General features: G+C 36.2%; 1 protein-coding gene and 1 pseudogene across 1 annotated transcript in view; both read right to left on the bottom strand.

The window, feature by feature from the left end:
- The window catches only part of Pigx (phosphatidylinositol glycan anchor biosynthesis class X), a 33,529-nt gene that overhangs the window by 3,907 nt on the left and 8,025 nt on the right, over positions 1-21,597 (bottom strand). The window contains exons 5-6 of the mRNA XM_047565479.1: positions 17,037-17,178; positions 8,151-8,364 (exon numbers count right to left, since the gene is read on the bottom strand). Of these exons, the coding sequence (XP_047421435.1) occupies positions 8,151-8,364; positions 17,037-17,178 (356 nt within the window). The remainder of the gene's footprint in view (positions 1-8,150; positions 8,365-17,036; positions 17,179-21,597) is intronic.
- On the bottom strand, positions 13,006-13,114 carry LOC124993863 (uncharacterized; annotated as a pseudogene).

Raw genomic sequence — 21,597 nt, forward strand, 5'->3', positions numbered from 1 at the left:
AAACCCATAGGTCTGACAGGGGCAGATCCAAGATGGCGGACCAGAGGGAGGCTGCATTCCTTGTCGCTCCGTAATTCCGGTTTCAAGCAGAGGATGTCTGTTTCTTGGTGAGACAGTTTTTGCTGCTTCTCGATCCCCTGCTGTTTACCCAATTTGTCTACTGTGATCACCTACAGTCTGCCAGCATATCGACGCCTTTTTGAGTGCAGATTGCTCACTGTCGGGCGCCTATCATCCACCATTTGCCTGCCTCTTGCCTGTCCATCGCCTGCCTATCGCCTGCCTTACACCTATCCATCACCCACCACCCGAGGTTCACCTCCCGATTGTCCAACAACAGTCACCAAACTGATCGCCAACCGCCAGTGGAGCACCAGCTGCCTGCTGTGCCTGGAAGTTCACTGTTATACTACCTGCAGGTTTGATTACATGTGGCTGCCACCATTTTGAGACAACAGCCAGGCCCCATAGGCCCCCTGGCCGGACTGACTGAGCCCCATCTACAGGATCCCTCAGCCCGACCAATCACTCCCTGCTTCTGGGGCCCTCACAGCGACTGACTGCTCCCTGCTGCCAGGCCCCCCAGACGGACTGACTGCACCCAGGCTCCAGAATCCCACAACCACACCAAACACACCCCACCTCCAGGACCCCTGCCTGACCAACCGCACCCCGCATACAGGACCTCCAGTTGACCATGTCCACACCCCAAGCTGCAGCTCCACATCTGCCAACACATTTCAAAGCCAGAGCAGCCACTTTGGATAATCCTGGGAGTCATAGCTCCGATCTTTAGGTGGGGCAAATCCCATCCTGAGATGCCTGCTGGAGGCCTGAAGCTCATTGTCAGGTACCTTTCATGCATCAGGCTACTGAAGACTGGGAGGTTTCATTACTATGTGACTGTTATAGTGCAGATTTTCTTTTTTCTCCTTATTGAACAATTTTAAGTTCTTATTTCTTTACTTTTCTTGCTTTCTTTTCCTTTTGTTTACCTGTTCCCTCAGAGTCTCTTTCTCCCTTTTTGTATGCTAATAACCATTTTTTTTATTATACTCTCACCCTTTCTATTATCTAGAACTTCTGTATATTCTTTTTTTATCCCATTAACAGCTACATCCTACATCCCTCTGCATCCTCTTTGTCCTCCACTAGAAACTGCAGACCTTATTGCAAATCTGTTTGTTATACTGAAGATAATAATTGAACGCATTCTGTTTAACATGACAATATTGTTAATGTTCTCATAAGAGCTATTTGGTCTAGGATTGCATATTGTCTGAATTGGGCACTCCTAATACTGATCTCCCCATTAAAGAAAAGGTTTAAGAAACCTATAGGGGCCACCATAAGCCTATACAGGGGAATCTGCATTACCCCAGATCTGCACTGCTAGAGGGGAAGATACATGAACAATATGAAAAAACAAGGGAAGAAAATGATCCGAACAAATCTAGATTCTATATTAATAGAATCCAATAACAGTATGGTAGAAGAAATGTCAGAAAGGGACTTCAGATTATACATGATTCAGATGATTCACGAAGCAAAGGATGAGATAAGAGAGCAAATGCAGGCAATGAATGATAATACCAATAAGCAGTTAAAAGAGCAACTGCAAGAAGCAAAAGATCATTTCAACAGAGACATAGAGTTTCTCAAAAAAAAAAAAAAAAAAAAACGGAAATCCTTGAAATGAAAGAAACAAGAAACCAAACAAAAAACTCAATGGAAAGCATCACCAAAAGACTAGACCACTTGGAAGACAGAACCTCAGACAATGAAGACAAAATATTGAATCTTGAAAATGAAGTTCCCCAAACAGAGAAGATGGTAAGAAATCATGAACACAATCTACAAGAACTAAGGGACATCATGAAAAGACCAAATTTAAGGATTATTGGGATTGTGGAAGGCACAGAGATACAAACCAAAGGAATGGACAACCTATTGAATGAAATAATATCAGAAAATTTCCCAAGCCTGATGAATGACATGGAAAATCAATTACAAGAGGCTTACAAAACACAAAATGCACAAAATCACAACAGATCCACACCAAGGCACATTATAATGAAAATGCCTAACATTCAAAATAAACATAGGATTTTGAAGGCTCCCAGAGAAAAGCATCAGATTACATATAGGAGGAAACCAATACGGATAGCAGCAGACTTCTCAACCAAGACTCTAGAAGCTAGAAGGGCCTGGAACAACATATTTCAAGCTCGGAAAGAACATAGTTGCCAACAAAGTATCCTATACCCAGCAAAACTAACCTTCAGATTTGAAGATGAAATAAAATACTTCCATGATAAACAAAAGTTAAAAGAATTTACAAATAGAAAGGCTGCACTACAGAATGTTCTCAACAAAATATTCCATGAGGAGGAAATGAAAAACAACAATGTAAGTCAGCAAAGGGAGGAACTACCTTAGAGAAAAATCCACTCAAAGGAGAAACCAAGCCAAGTTAAAAAACAAAAATAAGCCCAAATGAGTGGGAATACAAATCATATCTCAATATCCCTGAACGTTAATAGCCCAAACTCATCAATCAAAAGACACAGAGCGGCAGAATGGATTAAAAAGAAAGTTCCAACAATATGCTGCCTGCAAGAGACTCATCTCATAGAAAAAGACATCCGCAGACTAAAGGTGAAAAGATGGGAAAAAACCTACCACACACATGGACTCAGTAAAAAAGCGGGGGTTTCCATCCTTATATCAGATAAAGTGGACTTCAAGCAAAAGTTAGTCAGAAGGGATAAAGAAGGACATTTCATACTGCTTAAGGGAACTATAAATCAGGAAGACATAAGGATCACAAATATTTATGCCCCAAACAACAGTGCATCCCTGTACATCAAACAAATCCTTCTCAATTTCAGGAATCAAACAGACCACAACACAATAATTCTGGGTGACTTTAACACAGCACATTCACCACTGGATAGATCTTCCAAACAAAAACAAACAAAGAAACCGTAGAACTCAATAACACAATCAATAACCTAGACTTAATACACATATATAGAATATTCCATCCCTCAACGAGTGGATTCACCTTCTTCTCAGCAGCACATGGAACCTTCTCGAAAATAGACCATATGTTATGCCACAAAGCAGCCCTTAGGAAATGCAAAAAAATTGAGATACTGCCTTGTGTTCTATCAGATCATAATGGAATGAGAATAGAAATCAATGACAAAATAAAAAACAGAAATTACTCCAACACCTGGAGACTAAACAATATGCTACTGAATGAAACATGGATAACAGAAAACACCAGGGAGGAGATAAAAAAATTCTTAGAGGTCAATGAGAACAATGATACAACATTCAAAATCTCTGGGACACTATGAAAGCAGTACTAAGAGGAAAATTCATTGCATGGAGCGCATTCCAGAAAAGAATGAAAAGTCAATAACTGAATGACCTAACACTACAGCTCAAAGCCCTAGAAAAAGAAGAACAGAATAACAGCAAAAGTAGTAGAAGACAGAAAATAATTAAAATCAGAGCCAAAATCAATGAAATTGAAACAAAAGAAACAATTCAAAAAATTGACAAAACAAAAAGTTGGTTCTTTGAAAAAGGAAACAAAATAGACAAGCCCTTAGCCACACTAACAAAGAGAAGGAGAGAGAAAACTCAAATTACTAAAATTCGTGAGGAAAAAGGAAATATCACAACAAACACCACTGAGCTACAGAACATAATGAGAAGCTACTTTGAAAAATCTGTATTCCAACAAAATAGAAACTACCGAAGACATTGACAAATTTCTAGAGTATGTGCACCTCCCAAACTGAACCAGGACATACACAATTTAAACAGATCATTATCAAGCAATGAAATAGAAGAAACCATTAAAAACCTACCATCCAAGAAAAGCCCAGGACCAGATGGATTCTCAACTGAGTTCTACAAGACCTTCAAAGAAGAACTCAATCCAATACTTCTCAAAGTATTCCAGGAAATAGAAAAGGAGGGTACCCTACCAAACTCATTCTATGAAGCTAATATCATCCTCATACCCAAACCAGGCACAGATGCATCAAGGAAAGAAAATTTTAGACCAATATCCCTGATGAATATAGATGCAAAGATCCTTAACAAGATACTGGCAAACCGCATCCAAAAACATATTAAGAAAATTGTGCACCACAATCAAGTGAGGTTCATCCCTGGAATGCAAGGATGGTTTAACATTTGTAAATCAATAAACGTAACCCATCATGTCAACAGACTTAAGGATAAGAATCATATGGTTATTTCAAATGACACAGAAAAAGCATTCGACAAGATACAACACCCCTTCATACTCAAAACACTAGAAAAAATAGGGATAGTAGGAACATTCCTGAACATTGTAAAGGCTATTCATGCTAACCCCATGGCCAACATCATTCTTAATGGAGAAAAACTGAAACCATTCCCTTTAAAAACAGGAATAAGACAGGGATGTCCTCTTTCACCACTCCTATTCAACATCGTTCTTGAAATACTAGCCAGAGCAATTAGACAGACTAAAGAAATTAAAGGGAAACAAACAGAAAAACAGGAATTTATGCTGTCACTATTTGTGGATGACATGATTCTATATTTAGAGGATCCAAAAAACTCCTCCAGAAAACTTCTAGACCTCATCAATGAATTCAGCAAAATAGCAGGCTATAAAATCTACATGCATAAATCTAAAGCATTTTTATACGCAAGTGATGAAACAGCTGAAAGGGAAATGAGGAATACAACTCCATTTGCAATAGCCTCAAAAAAAATAAAATACTTGGGAATCAATCTAACCAAAGAGGTAAAAGATCTCTACAATGAAAACTACAAAACATTGAAGAAAGAAATTGAGGAAGACCTTAGAAGATGGAAAGATCTCCCATGTTCTTGGATAGGCAGAATTAATATTGTCAAAATGGCCATACTACCAAAAGTGCTACACAGATTCAATGCAATTCCAATTAAAATCCCAATGACACACCTTACAGAAATAGAGCAAGCAATCATGAAATTAATCTGGAAGAATAAGAAACCCAGAATAGTTAAAGCAATCCTTAGCAAGAAGAGTGAAGCAGGGGGTATTGCAATACCAGAACTTCAACTATACTGCAAAGCAATAGTAACAAAACCAGCATGGTATTGGTACCAAAGTAGACAGGTTGATCAATGGTACAAAATAGAGGACATGGACACAAATCCAAATAAATACAATTTTCTCATACTAGACAAAGGGGTCAAAAATATGCAATGGAGAAAAGATAGCCTCTTCAACAAATGGTGCTGGGAAAACTGGAAATCCATATGCAGCAGAATGAAACTAAACCCCTATCTCTCACCCTGCACAAAACTCAACTCAAAATGGATCATGGACCTCAGAATCAGACCAGAGACCCTTCATCTTATAGAAGGTCCAAATCTTCAACATGTCGGCTTATGATCAGACTTCCTTAACAGGACTCCCATAGCACAAGAAATAAAAGCAAGAATCAATAACTGGGATAGATTCAAACTAAAAAGCTTTCTCTTAGCAAAGGAAACTATCAGCAATGCAAAGAAAGAACCTACAGAGTGGGAGAAAATCTTTGCCACTCATACTTCAGATAGAGCACTAATTTCCAGAATATATAAAGAACTCAAAAAACTCTGCACAAACAATACAAATAATCCAATCAACAACTGGGCTAAGGATATGAACAGACACTTCACAGAAGAAGATTTACAAGCAATCAACAGATATATGGAAAAATGTTCAACATCTCTAGTAATAAGAGAAATACAAATCAGAACTACCCTAAGATTCAATCTCATCCCAATTAGAATGGTGATTATCAAGAACACAAGTAACAATAGGTGTTGGAGAGGATGTGGGGAAAAAGGTACACTCATACATTGCTGGCGGGGTTGCAAATTAGTGCAGCCACTCTGGAAAGCAGTGTGGAGATTCCTCAGAAATCTTGGAACGGAACCACCATTTGACCCAGCTATCCCACTCCTCGGCCTATACCCAAAGGACTTAAAATCAGCATATTACAGAGATGCATCCACATCAATGTTCATAGCTGCTCAATTCACAATAGTCAGATTGTGGAACCAACCTAGATGTCCTTCAATTGATGAATGGATAAAGAAACTGTGGTATATATACAATGGAATATTACTCAGCCATAAATAATAATAAAATTATGGCATTTGCAGGCAAATGGATGAAATTGGAGAATATCATGCTAAGTGAGATACGCCAATCTCAAAAAACCAGAGGACGAATGATCTCGCTGATAAGCGGATGATGACACGTAATGGGGGGTGGGAGGGGGGCAAGAATGGAGGAAGGAGGGACTGTATAGAGGGAAAAGAGTGGTGAGAGGGGTGGGGGGGGAGGAAAAAATAACAGAATGAATCAAACACCATTACCCTATGTAAATATATGATTACACAAATGGTATGCCTTTACTTCATGTACAAACAGAAACAACATGTATCCCATTTGTTTACAATAAAAATTAATTTTAAAAATAACAATTAAAAAAAAAAAAAGGAAAGAAAAACACCATATAGCTGGGCGAGGTGGCTCATACCTGTAATTCCAGCAACTCAAAGACTGAGGCAGGAGGATCCAGAGTTCAAAGACAGCCTCAGCAACTTAGCAAGGCCCTGAACAACTCAGAGACACTGTCTCTAAATAATATACAAAAATAGGCTGGGGGTGTAGCTCAGTGGTTAAGCACCCTTGGGTTCAATCCCTGGTACAATCAATAACACAAAGATCAAATCTAAAACAGCATCACAACCAGCACTGTTTTCTCAAAAGAGGCACTTTTCAAACTTCATTGAAAGTAAGTAAAAGGTACTCTTAATAGAAACAGAAAATTAGACTGGATGAAGAAAACTATTATGGCTAAAAATTTTTTTACTTTCTCACTGTAAAAGATATGATGGTGGTAAATGGAAGATTGATTAAAAACATCCTATCTGCCAAGTTTTAGGCACAGCACTATTTAAACATTCTCAGGCAGCCAGCCCAAATTTAAAGATACAAAGTCCTAAAATCTGAAAGGGCTTCTTTAAAAAAATCAAAAAAAAAATCTCAATTCAAAGACTGTGAAGAAGGAAAAACAAAAGAATAATTTTTTTTAACTTTCTCCAAATTTCCACATAAAAACAGAAAGAACAATTACACAGCAAAACCAAAAGTCCACGAACAAAGTTTACAACAAAACAAGTGACTGCTGGGCACAGTGGTACACACTTGTAATCCAGTAACTCAGGAGGTTGAGGTAAGAGAATGACAAGTTCAAGCAAAGCCAGACTCAGTAACTTAGCAAGAACATTTCAAAAAAAAATTTTTAAAGGTGGGGAGATTGGGGAGGAGCTCAGTGGTAGAGAATTCCTGGGTTCAATCCCCAGTACTGGAAAAAAAAAAAAAAAAAAGTAAGTACTCTAACCATACCTCTGGAGTTAGCTGCCAAAGGAATCAGAGGAACATGATGAAGTACATCATGAGTATAATTAGGAAAACCCCAATCATGAGAAACCCTACAGGTCAAATGGCACAGGTCCTCTCAATAGATTAGTTTTGAAGAAAAGAAGGGATGAGGAAAAACTGAACTAACAGACATAACGGAAGTAACAGATTTCTTTTTTTTTTAATGGATAAGACTAAATGACAGGGGCTGGGGAGATAGCTCAGTCAGTAGAGTGCTTGCCTGGTAAGCACAAGGCCCTGGATTCGATCACCAGCACCCAAAAAAAAAAAAGACTAAATGACAAAGTCTAAGAATCTTGCCCATTATGGTAATAAAAGTATAGAGAAACAGGGAATAATTAAGTCAGTAGAGTGAGTTAGTCTTAGACAGAAGGAAGAGACCATGAGTGGGAGAGAATATATGGAGTTCCCACGAGGGTGGCTGGCAAAGTTCTATTTCTTGAACTGGGTGGTAGTTACAAGGGTATTTGCCTTATAGTAATTCTCTAAATGATATATGTGTAATTTCACTATATTTGGCTTCATTTTATAATCGGAAGTTAAAAAGAAAAAAGAAACAAGCTTTTGTCATCCCTGTCCTTGACTGAAGACATACATCTATCATACATCTATTCTTAATTTTCAACCCTCGGAAAAGATTTGAAATACTCACCTTGGTCACAATACATCAATAAATGTGGGTTGTTGACCACAATAAATGTTTCTTCATCTTTACTATGTGGCCGGTGATAGCGATAGTGCACAGGCAAAAAGGCTTGGAAACAATCGATGCACTGTGCATCTTGTCTGGCATAAATGAGAACTTCAGATTCCTTGGACAAATAGTTTGGGGCTTCTATATTAAAGTTTTCTGAAATCATCACTGCCTGTTGAAGAGAAAACAAACATGAATCAAGAAGAAGAAATAAATGAAGAAAAATAAAAAGACACAAGTAAAACTGGAAGACTGCTGTGCAGATATACAGAACTGTCAAATTTACCCCCGATATCAATCATTTTCATTTCCCTTCCATCCTCGATTTTAAGTAGAAAATACAGGATGTGATCTGTGTAATAATAAAAATAAACAGTGGAAATTATACTCTGGGGTGCAAAATTCACCCATAATAAAAATTATTTCTGTGAAACTTTCTTATTAACTTCTGTTTAGGTGACAAAACAGGTACCAAGAAAAGAATGTGAATAAAAACAGCATTATTTAATAAGTACAAAAGCTACTACGACAAAAACAATTAAACCTATATTAGGTTATAAATGACTGATATCATTCTGGTAATTTCCTGTTCTTTAGTGAAGCAACTAGAGTGGTAATAAGGTAGAACAGTGTGGTCAGGAAGCCACAAAGGCTGGCAACTCTTTCTACAATATGTATAAAAGGTTAATGGAAGAAATGGTAAATTATTTGTATGTGCATGTATGTGTGGGGCTGGAGATGAAACCTCACACCTTAGGTAAGCCCTCTACTGCTGAGTCACACCCCAAGGCCCTGCAAATATTTTATTCATTCATTCATTCATTCATTCATTCATTCATTCATTTCTCTGAGATGCGGTATTGCTATGTTGCCCAGGCTGTCCTCAAACATGTAATCTTCCTGCCTCGGTCTTCCAAGTAGCTGGAATTACAAGAGTGTGTCACTTTGCCTAGTTTGCTTCATGCATTTTGAAACACATTTATTTAGGATTGTTAACTTCTTTCTGATGCACTGAACCCTTTAATCAAATGACATTCTTTAGCTCTGGTAATAGTCTTTGCTCCAAAATCCATTTCCTAATTTTACTATTGCCAACTTTTTTTTTTCTTTATTTTTATTGTAAACAAATGGGATACATGTTGTTTCTGTTTGTACATGGAGTAACAGCATACCATTTGCATATTCATACATTTACATAGAATAATGATGTTTGATTCATTCCGTATTTTCCTTCCCCTCCCCCCCACCTCTCTTTTCCCTTTATACAGTCCCTCCTTCCTCATTCTTGCCCCCCTCCCACCCCCCATTACGTGTCATCATCCGCTTATCAGTGAGATCATTCGTCTCTTAGATTTTTGAGATTGGCTTATCTCACTTAGCATGATATTCTCCAATTTCATCCATTTGCCTGCAAATGCCATAATTTTATTATTCTTTATAGCTGAGTAATATTCCATTGTATATATATACCACAGTTTCTTTATCCATTCATCAATTGAAGGGCATCTAGGTTGGTTCCATAGTCTGGCTATTGTGAATTGAGCAGCTATGAACATTGATGTGGCTGTATCTCTGTAGTATGCTGATTTTAAGTCCTTTGGGTATAGGCCGAGGAGTGGGATAGCTGGGTCAAATGGTAGGTCCATTCCAAGTTTTCTAAGGTATCTCCACACTGCTTTCCAGAGTGGCTGCACTAATTTGCAGTCCCACCAGCAATGTATAAGTGAACCTTTTTCCCCACATCCTCGCCAACCCCTATCGTTGCTTGTATTCTTAATAATCACCATTCTAATTGGGGTGAGATGGAATCTTAGTGTAGTTTTGATTTGCATTTCTTTTATTACCAAAGATGGCGAACATTTTTTCATATGTTTGTTGATTGTTTGTAAATCTTCTTCTGTGAAGTGTGTTCATACCCTTAGCCCACTTGTTGATTGGGTTATTTGTATTCTTCGTGTAGAGTTTTTTGAGTTCTTTATATATTCTGGAAATTAGTGCTCTATCTGAAGTATGAGTGGCAAAGATTTTCTCCCATTCTGTAGGCTCTCTCTTTGCATTGCTGATAGCTTCCTTTGCTGACAGAAAGCTATTTAGTTTGAATCTATCCCAGTTATTGATTCTTGCTTTTATTTCTTGTGCTATGAGAGTCCTGTTAAGGAAGTCTGATCATAAGCCAACAAGGTGAAGATTTGGACCTACTTTTTCTTCTATAAGATGCAGGGTCTCTGGTCTGATTTCAAGGTCCTTGATCCATTGTGAGTTGAGTTTTGTGCAGGGTGAGAGATAAGGGTTTAGTTTCATTCTGTTGCATATGGATTTCCAGTTTTCCCAGCACCATTTGTTGAAGAGGCTATCTTTTCTCCATTGCATATTTTTGGCACCTTTGTCTAGTATTAGAAAATTGTATTTATTTGGGTTTGTGTCCGTGTCCTCTATTCTGTACCATTGATCTACATGTCTATTTTGGTGCCAATACCATGCTGTTTTTGTTACTATTGCTTTGTAGTATAGTTGAAGTTCTGGTATTGTGATACCCCCTGTTTCATTCTTCCTGCTAAGGATTGCTTTAGCTATTCTGGGTTTCTTATTCTTCCAGATTAATTTCATAATTGCTTGCTCTATTTCTGTAAGGTACATCATTGGGATTTTAAATGGAATTGCATTGAATCTGTATAGCACTTTTGGTAGTATGGCCATTTTGACAATATTAATTCTGCCTAACCAAGAACATGGAAGATCTTTCCATCTTCTAAGGTCTTCCTTAATTTCTTTCTTCAATGTTTTATAGTTTTCATTGTAGAGATCTTTTACCTCTTTAGTTAGACTGATTCCCAAGTATTTTATTTTTTTTGAGGCTATTGCAAATGGAGTTGTTTTCCTCATTTCCCTTTCAGCTGTTTCATCACTTGCATATAAAAATGCTTTAGATTTATGTGTGTTGATTTTATAGCCTGCTATTTTGCTGAATTCATTGATGAGGTCTAGAAGTTTTCTGGAGGAGGTTTTTGGATCCTCTAAATATAGAATCATGTCATCCACAAATAGTGACAGCTTAAGTTCCTTTAATTTCTTTAGTATGCCTAATTGCTCTGGCTAGAGTTTCGAGGACAATGTTGAATAGAAGTGGTGAAAGAGGACATCCCTGTCTTGTTCCCATTTTTAAAGGGAATGGTTTCAGTTTTTCTCCATTAAGAATGATGTTGGCCATGGGCTTAGCATGAATAGCCTTTACAATGTTCAGGTATGTTCCTACTATCCCTATTTTTTCTAGTGTTTTGAGCAGCCAACTGTCTTTTGAACATATTTTTTTCCATTCTTTATTTTTAGCTTGTGTCTTTAAATTTAAAGTATATTTCTTACAAGCAACATATAGTTGAGCACTGCTTCCTTACCTGAAGATCTGTATCTTTTAATAGGGATATTTACACATTTACCCTTAATATGGCTATCAATATGGATAAGTTTAAATCCAGTATCTTGTTAATTGCTCTCTAACATATTCTTTGTTCCCCCTTATGCTCTTTTTCTGCCTTCTACTGGATTAACTGAAATTTTGTTGTTGTTGTTTTTTTTTGGTACCGAGAATTGAACCAGGGGTACTTAACCATCGAGTCACATTCCTAGACTTTTTTATATTTTATTTTGAGACAGGGTCTCACTAAATTGCTTAGGATCTCACTAAGTTGCTGAGGCTGGCTTTGAACTCTCAATCCTCTGCCTTAGCCTCCTGAGTTGCTGGGATTATAGGTGTGCACCACCAAGTCCAACTAACTAAATATTTTTTATAATTCCATTTTATTTGCTTTGTCACAAATTAGCTATGACCTTTATTTTTGTGATTGTTTCAGGATTTACATCTTTAACAAATTATAGTCTACCTTCAAGTGATATTAAATTACTTCATGTTTCATTTAACAACTTTATAAAATTATACCTCTGATTTTCCCCTCTCAATCTCTGTGATATTTGCCACACATTTTACTTTTATATATAGTACTAATGCTATACTACACCGTTGTTTTTGTCAGTAATCTCATACAGAAAGTTGAAGAGTAAGGGGAAAAAAGTCTTATATATTTTACCCATGTAGTTTTACCCTTTTAAGCATCTCTTTCCCTTGGTATAAATCTAGATTTTAGTTGGTATTATTTTCCTCCTGCCTGAAGGACTTGCTTTAACATTTCTTGTAGTGGATGTCCACAAGTGGATGATGAGTTCTTTCAGTTTTGTATGTCTGAAAAAGTCTTCATTTCCCCTTCACTTCATTTTCCCCTTCTGTACCATTTTCAGTAGGTACAGAATTCAAATTTCACAGGTTCTTCTTTCAGTGTTTTATAGATGTTATCACAGTGTTGTTTACATTATTTCTGACAAATCTGCTGTCATTCTTTTTGTTTCTCTGTATGTAAAAGTTTTTTTCCTCTCACTGCTTCCAAGAGTGTTTTTTTTTTATTGTTGGAAAAGTTTGGTTGTCATGTGACTTGTTTTCTTATTGCTTCTTGTACTTAAGCATCTTAAAAATGTTAGTTTACAACTTTCATCAAATTCAGATAGTTCTCAGCCATTATTTTTCAAATATTTTTTCCATTTTCACCTCTTTTGATTCCTTGGAGACTCTAATTACTTGTATAGAGGGTCACTTTAAGTTGTTGCATAAGTTCACTAATGTTCCAGTCACCTTCCAAATTTGGTCATGTTTTACATTTTTGGTAAATTCTATTGCTATGCCTTCAAGATTTAATATGCCATTTATCCCACCCAGAGTTATTTTTGTCTCATACACTATAGTCGTTTTTTTTTTTTTTTCTTTTCATATCAGATAGGTAATGTGATCATAACAAGATATCATAAGGTTAGAGGGAGGCATATCTCACACAGCAGCGCAAACACCCAATCATCATACTTATGAACTGAGGACTGGTTATACACTGTAGTCTTACATGTTAGTTCAGTGCTGTTCTTTTACAATATTTTCCATGTCTCCACTTAACATTCTGAACATACTGAATACAGTTATGGCAACTGTTTTAATGACCTGCTAATTCTAATATTTGTGCCAGTTCTGAATTGGTTTCAAATAATTAGTTTAACTCCTCAATTACAGGTTGTAGTTTCATACAGGCTTGTGTAACTGCTAAATTTTGTGTGAGTCTGTGTGGTACTGGGGATGGAACCCAGGGACTCATCCATGCTCAGCCAGTTCTCTACCACTATGCCAAATCCCCAGGCCTCTGCTACTTTTTTCAAAGAAGTCATGATATTGTGAACCTGATCTCATTTGATGCTAGGTATTTCTGTATTCCTATAAATACTCTTCTTTTCATCCTATTTACTTATTTTTAACAGCATACATTCTTTCCTATAAATATTATTAAGCTTTATTTGAGAAGCAATTAGGTTATCTGGAAACTGTTTGGTTTGAGGGTCTTACTTTGAAGATTTGTTATGCAGGACTGAAGCAACGCTCAGTTTAAGGCTAAGTGCTCCCCACTAATGAGTAAAAGCTGTTCTGTTTACTCTATCCATTGTCCAATAAACTATGAGGCTTTTCTCAGTGGGAAGAGACATTATACTCTTGGCCCGTGTGAGACCAGCACTGTTACCCCAAATTGTCAAATGGTTCTTTCCCGGGCATCAGGTTGTTTCCTCACATACATGCACTAATGAACACTCAGCTATGTAACTGAGTGCAACCTTGCATGGATCACTGGAGTTCTGCCTCTATGCAGTTCTCTCTCCTCTGATATACTCTCTTGTGAATTCTAGTGACCTTTCTTTCCCCAGAATCGTAACTTTATCTCCTCAAAGAAGTCCACCAGGTTCTGTTTGAGTTCCTCCTCCCTGCATTACAACCAGAAACCTTACTTCTCAAGGAAGTAAGCCAGGACAACCACAGAGCTCACCTTGATTATTTCTCTTCTCTCAGATATCACTGCCTGATAGTCAATGACTTTTTTCAATATTTCATATATTCTGGTTGTTTCAGGAGGGAGACTAAATCTGTTCCTTGTTGTCCAACTTGTCCGGAAGCATAAGTATTAATGCCACATATTTTGATTTTGTAAAACATATTGTTTCAAAAACAGTTTTCACTTGGATCTACAAAATAGGAATTTGTTATGTTTCAATCTAATATTATACTGTTCTTAAATATGAGAATTTTAAAAATATCTATAGGAAGTGGACGCATAGATTAGTGGTAGAGTGCTTGCCTAGCATGTATGAGGTCTTGGATTGGATCCCCAAACTGTCCAATAACCCTACCTAAAAATGAAATGAGGTTTATTCAATGTCTTATCCTTGGTGAACCTATTTAAGGCTTGTATTTATTTTCAAATTGCTCACAAACTACTTAAAAAGCATTTTGTTACCATACCTCCCATGTGCTTTGAGAATCCATGGTTCTATTTGCTGGGGGCAAACATTTTATCTACAGGAAGAAAATTTAAAATCTCAGTGTAGTTGGGTACAATGGTGCACACCTGTAATCCCAGTAGCTTAGGAGGCTGAAGTAGAAAGATCGTGAATTCAGAGTCAGCCTCAGCAACTTCGTAAGGCTCTAAGCAACTCACTGAGACCATGTCTCTAAATAAAATACCAGAAAGGGCTGGGATGTGGCTCAGTGGTTAAGCACCCCTGAGTTCAACCCCCAGTACCAAAAAAAAAAAAAAATCTCAGCTCAGGTATATAAGCATCAATTAATCCCAACATATAAATTCCCTTCTATCCTGTTAAACTCATCTTAAAATACCACTTTTCATGACAAAACTTCTCTGCATAAGGAACTGGGCCACAGTCTCAACTCAGTCAGGAAAAAGAAAAGGCATCTGATATATCAAGAAATAATTTCCAATTATCTATCACAAATTTGGCATCTATTTTTCTAGAAATTTTCAAAACAAAAAAGTAAATATACTTACAACACTTATAGTTAAGAATATGAAAGATGAGCAGAAAAATCAGATAAAGAGAACTTGTCAATCAATGTACAAATTGTAAACATCCAAGTCTTATCCTAACCAAAGGTGTGGGTGCCTTGACTTCCTTTTGGATAACCCTATCCAAACTCTTTCATTTTCCTAGAACAAGGTAAGTGATTTTATTAAGTATATTTAAATATGATTCCAATCCATGTAATTATAAACCAAGAACTATGTTTAAATTTGAAACCTATTATTTTAAGTTCCAAAAGCTTCACTTAACATTCACAACTCAGGGCTGGGGAGATAGCTCAGCTGGTAGAGTGCTTGCCTTGCAAGCACTAAGGCCCTGAGTTCAATCCCCAGTACCGCAAAAAAAAAAAAATTCATAACTCAGTGAAGAAAATAATGAGGTTTTCCCATGTACATACAAGTATCTAAACTGACATACATATACACCAAAAAAACTCAAAATACAGGGAGAAACATGGTAAATGAGGGTTCAGAGAGTTGGAAACTTAGCATTACAAATCCTTCTGTATCTCCTGAATTTTAAGCCTAACAATATAATTCTTTATTAGAAAAAGTTAAAATAAATGAAAAAGGTGAAGAAGTTGGCCTAAACCCACAATTAGAAATAAACTGCCATCATGAATGACTACAAGTATACCTATTTTGCCTTTAAAATATTCATGTGTAAAGCCTGGTGCAGTGGTGCATGCCTGTAATCCCAGTGGCTCGGGAGGATGAAGCAGGAGGAGTATTGAGAGTTCAAAGACAACCTCAGCAACTTAGCAAGGCACTTAGCAACTTAGTGAGACCCTGTATCTAAATAAAATATTAAAAAAAAGGGCTGCAGACGTGGTTCAGTAGTTAAGTGTCTCTGGATTCAATCCCTGATACAAAAACAAGATTGTATGTGAATTATAATCTTATGAACTAAGACAGTCTCCTAAAATTTCTTTTCTCCCCCTTTGGTGGTGCAAGGAATTTACCCCAGGGCTACTCTCCTCTAAGCTACATTCCGAGTCCTGTTTTTTCATTTTGAGACAAAGTCTTGCTAAATTGCCCCTGATGGCCTCAAACTTGGGCTCCTCCTGCCTCAACCTTCTAAGTAGCTGCGATTACAGGCATGTGCCACTGCCTGGTCCAAAATTTCTTAATAAGAATCACCTGGGTTGTTAAAAAAGGTGTCTGAACCCAATCTAGATGTACTAAATTGGGATTTCCCAGGAAGACAATAATGTGTATAAAAAGTGCCCATTATTTTTGTTCTTATCAAAGCTAGGGAAACATTTGACAGTGTGAGACTCATGTCAGGAAAGAGTAACAACTTTGCAACTAGACAATCCTGGATTCATTTCTTGGCTCTACCATTTATCTATATGATCTTGTATAAATTAGTTATTATAAAATGGAGATAATACCTTCAGGATTGTTATGAAGATTAATTTTACCTTGCTTCCTTTAGAAACAAAAATAAAGATATCTGGCAGATAAATTAAAAACTAAACATTAAATATTAGTTTTTTTCCCTACTCATACCCAAATTACACAGATATCAGGGCATGTCTATCTAATTTAACAAACAGGCTGCTGAAGCACTATTTATTAGTCATTCTTTTCGAGATATATATACTTATATATATGTTTATACACACATATGTTTTGCATGTGTGTATACACACGATTATAATTTTCTTAAGTCACTAAAGTATGAATCATCCTGCTGAAAAGCATTAAACTGGCTCAGTTTAGCTGGCTTAGTCCTGACAAGTATTACTTATTGAAGAACACTCCCATCTCTGAAGATGTCACTTTATATACTTCAATAAAAATTTTAAAATACTACAGCATTGTCTTATGTACTATTTTGTCTTAATTCACATTATAGCATTCCCTAAAAATTCATTAATGTCTGTACCTCTGTTATGTTTCTCTCTCGTAATGAAGCCAATTCATAAGGATCCACAAAAAGTCCTGTTGGGATGTAGTGTTTAACCAACAGTCTGCAGGTCTGTAAGTCCTCAATGCTTTCTCCAAATTTCACTTTTATTAAAAGGTCTCTGAAAAACAAATGCATTTAAAATAAATTTCTTCATTTGATTATTAAATGAGATAGCATAACATCATATCCATAAGAGTAAAAGTGACCCCCAATACAATAAATAAATAAATAAATAAATAAATACCCCTTAAGTTTTGCTGAATACTAAGATAAGTATAAGTGAGATATAATTCCACAAAACTGGGAAAAAAACTGACCAGGGAACTGAAAAGTGAAAAATTCAAAAATTTCACACTGGACTAACTGAATGACATTCAAGCTCCAACCAACCAAAACTTACAAACTGAAGCATTCAATACAGACCCTAGTAGGGTCAGCAACCCTAGTAGGGTAAGGCTTAGCAGATAAATTAGCCTTAAAGTCACTTTAGCTTTAGGACTATATTTTAAAACAAATAAAATAAAATAAAATAAGGTTAAGAGAGGATTAAACTGATCAGGAGGCTGTGGCAGGAGAACTGCAAGTTCAAAGCTAGCCTCAGGCAAGTTACTGACTATGTCTCAAGAAAAAGTAAATTAAAAAACAAGGAGGAACAAAGATACAGCTCAATGGTAAAGTGCCCCTGGGATCAATACCCAGTATCAAATAAAGAAAAGTATCAAGCTGATAAATAAATAACAACCACCAAAAGAAGAAAAGCCCTAAAAAAAGACCCAACTGCCAAAAGAAGAAAAGCTCTTAAAGTCTCTAAAGGAAGACAAACCATTATCAATAATGTTCGTATCAAAACATTCTTCAGTATTTGGCATCCAATAAAATGTTATTAACACATGCAATGAAGCAAGGAAATATGACCAGGAAAATATTAGTCCATAGATACAGACCTAGAAATAACAAAAGTGACAAAATGAGCAATGGACATTAAAACAGTAATTATACATACACCCAATAGGTTCAGTGATTTTAAGACAAGCATGAACATTCTGAGGGAAAGAAAAGATATCTTTTAAAAGAACTGAATGCAACTTTAAGGGATGAAAAATAAGACTCCTGTAATAAAGTTACCCAGATGTGATTAAAAGCAATTAGAAACTGAAGAATAAAAGATCAATGACTTAGAGACAGAGCAGCATAAACCATTCAAACTAAAACACAGAGAAAAGACTGAGAGGATAAAAGGAATAGGTTCAGTGATCTTTAAGCAATAGCAAGTGGTCTAGTACATGTATAACTGGAGCCCTAGAAAAAGAGGAGTGAATACGACAGAAAAATTAAGGGCTGAAAATGTTCCAAGTTTCATGAAAACTATAAGCCCATCAATCTGAGATGTTCAACAAACCCCAAGCAGGATCAACATAAACAAACCACACCAAAGTATACTATTATCTAGTCAAAAAGAAAAAAAAAAAAAAAGTCAAAAGCTATCAAGGACAAGTTCACTTTTAGAAAGTAACTGTAATAAGACTAAGCCAGAAGACATGGCATAAGTAAGCTGTAAATGCACAAGACTGGTCATATTTAAAGTAATAAAACGAAGAAGCTGTCAATCTATAATTGTTTATCCTGCAGAAAAAAAAATCCTTCAAAACTAAAGGCAAAATAAAAACTAAGACAAACACAAACTAAGTTAATTTCTCACTGCAAGAAATAGTAAAAGATATTCTAGGTAGAAAGAAAATGATAATCAGATGGAAACACATCTACAAAAAAAAAGACTGAAGAACATCAGAAATGGCAAATATGTGGGTAAATACAAAAGACTTTTTTTGGCCAGTTCTGGTGGTATAAGCCTCTAGTCCTAGCTACTTCAGAGGCTGAGGAGGAGGATCGCTGAGCCGAGGAATTTGAAGTAAGTCAAGGCAACACAGAGAGACCTCATTTTTTCAAACATTTTTTTGCTCCTTTTATTTATTATTGTTGTAGATCACAATACTTTTATTTCTTTATTTATTTGTTTGTCTGTTTGTTCAGTGGTGCTAAGGATCAAACCCAGTACCTCACACATGCCAGGCAAGTGCTCTACCATTGAACCATAACCCCAGTCCTTTTCTCATATTTTAACTGCTTTAAAATAAGATTCATAAGTTGGAACCTGTCTGTAATGTTAGTAGAAATGTAAAATGATACAGACACCATGGAAACCAGGATCATAGTTCTTCAAAAAATTAAGATAATTACCATATGATGCAGAAAATCTACTTCTGGGAATTAAAAGAATTACAAGGAGGAATTTGGAAAGATATTTGTACATATATGCTCCTAGCAGCATTATTTGCAACAGTCAAAAGAGAAAAGCAATTCAACTGTCCATCAACATGCAATGAAACATTATTCAGCTTTAAAAAGAAAATTTCTGATATATGCTCCAACATGAATGAACTTTAAGGATATTATGCTAAGGGAATGAGTAAGTCACAAATATTATGATTCCACTTATATGAGATATCTAGAGAAGCCAAATTCATAAAGACAGGAATCAAAATGGAGGCCAGGAGCCAGGAAAAGGAGAGTTATTATTTAGTGAGTATAGATTTTCAGTTTTATAAAATGAAAAGAGTAATATGGAGGAACAGCAGTGATGGTAGCACAACATGAATGTACTTAAGGCCACTGAAGTGCACACTTAAAAACAGCTAAGAGAACTTTTTATGTTATGGGTATTTTATCACAATTAAAATAATATAAAAATATATGATTAAACAAAAATAATAACAATGTAATGAGGGGTTTATAATACAAGTAAAATGTCTGACAACAAAAGCATACAGAAGGAAAATAATCTAGTCTATGATTTATAATTAATTTATTCCAAATAAGGCAAGAAAGAAAAAACTAGAGAACAAATAGAAAAACAAAGATAAAAAAGTAGCAAGGTGGATAAATTTAAACTAAAACAACTATATCAATATTTACATAGAAGCTGGGTTGGAGTTGGGGTTGTTACTCAGTGGTGGAACTTTCCTAGCACATGTGAGGCACTGGGTTTGATTCTTATCACCACGTAAAAATACATAAATTAAACAAAGGTTAAAAAAAATCTACATAAAAGCAAATGGTATGGGCAGGCACTGTGGCACACACCCATAATCTTGGCAACAGAAGGACTGCAAGTTTGAGGCCAGCCTTGGCAACTTGGTAAGACTGGCTCGGAACAAAAAAATAAGATAAAAATAAATAAAGGAAACAAAATAAAAAATAAATTGAAATAAATTTTAAAAAGGGTTGTGGATGTAGCTCGGGCTACAGCACCCTGGTACCCCATACCACAAACAAATTTAAAAAAAAAAAAAAAGAAAGAAAGAAAGAAATGGTCTGACCAGGCACAGTGGCACATGCCTATAATCCCAGCAACTTGGAGGCTGAGGCAGGAAGATCAAAAGCTCCAGGCAGTTCTCAACAACTTAGCAAGACCCTGTCTCAAAATGAAAAAATAAAAAGATCTGGAGATGTAGTTCAGTGGTAGAGAGCACCTGAATTCAATCCCTAGTATCACAAAAACAATTATAAAAAATAATAAAGTAAATGTTCTAATCATTCCAATTAGAATATGGAGACTCACAGACTACATAAAATAGAAACATTTGACTATATGCTATCTACAAAAATCATACTGAACATAAAGACTGATTAAGTTAAAAGAATTAAAAATACATTCAAATATTAATAATAAATATGGGATGGCTATATCATATCAGAAAAAGTACTAACTGAGCTACATCCTCAGTCCTTTTTATTTTTTATTTTGATACAGGGTCTTACGAAATTGCCAAGGCTGGCCTCAAACTTGCCATCCATCTGCATCAGCCTCCTGAGTCACTGGGATTATTATCATACACCACCACACCTGGCATATTTTTAAATTTTTATGAAGTTAATTTATCTGTATTATCTTTCAGGCAACCTTTTTTCATCTTGTTCACAAATACCATGTAAAAATCTTACAGAAAATCTGATACTCCACAACTATAGCACTTGCCTGATCCACCCATCTACTTACTTTATAAAAGAAATATTTGTAATAAATTCATGATAGTTTCCAGAGATCACCTCTTCCTGTTCTGTGTTCATAAACCAATCTTTTAATAATCTGATCTAGAATTTTGCCCAGAATCTACTCAAGCTCACAATTTTATAGTTCTAACTTCCAGAATATCCAAAGGTTACAAACATTAGTTCAGCAATCTTTTTTTTTTTCTTTTTTGGGGGGGAGGGTCGGGGGTCGGGAGGTGGGAGAGGTACCGGGGATTGAACTCAGGGGCACTCAATCACTGAGCCACATCCCCAGTTCTATTTTGTAATTTGTTTAGAGACAGGGTCTGAGTTACTTGGTGTCTCACTTTTTGCTGAAGCTGCGTTTAAACTCTCCATCTTCTTGCCTCAGCCTCCTGAGTAGTTAGGATTACAGGCGTGTCACCATGCCTGGCTTAGTTCAGCAATCTTTTAAGCAAGTTCTCCTACTGCAATGAGAGTTCATCAG

This window comes from Sciurus carolinensis, chromosome 9 (genome assembly GCF_902686445.1).
Source record: "Sciurus carolinensis chromosome 9, mSciCar1.2, whole genome shotgun sequence".
NCBI lineage: Eukaryota > Metazoa > Chordata > Mammalia > Rodentia > Sciuridae > Sciurus > Sciurus carolinensis.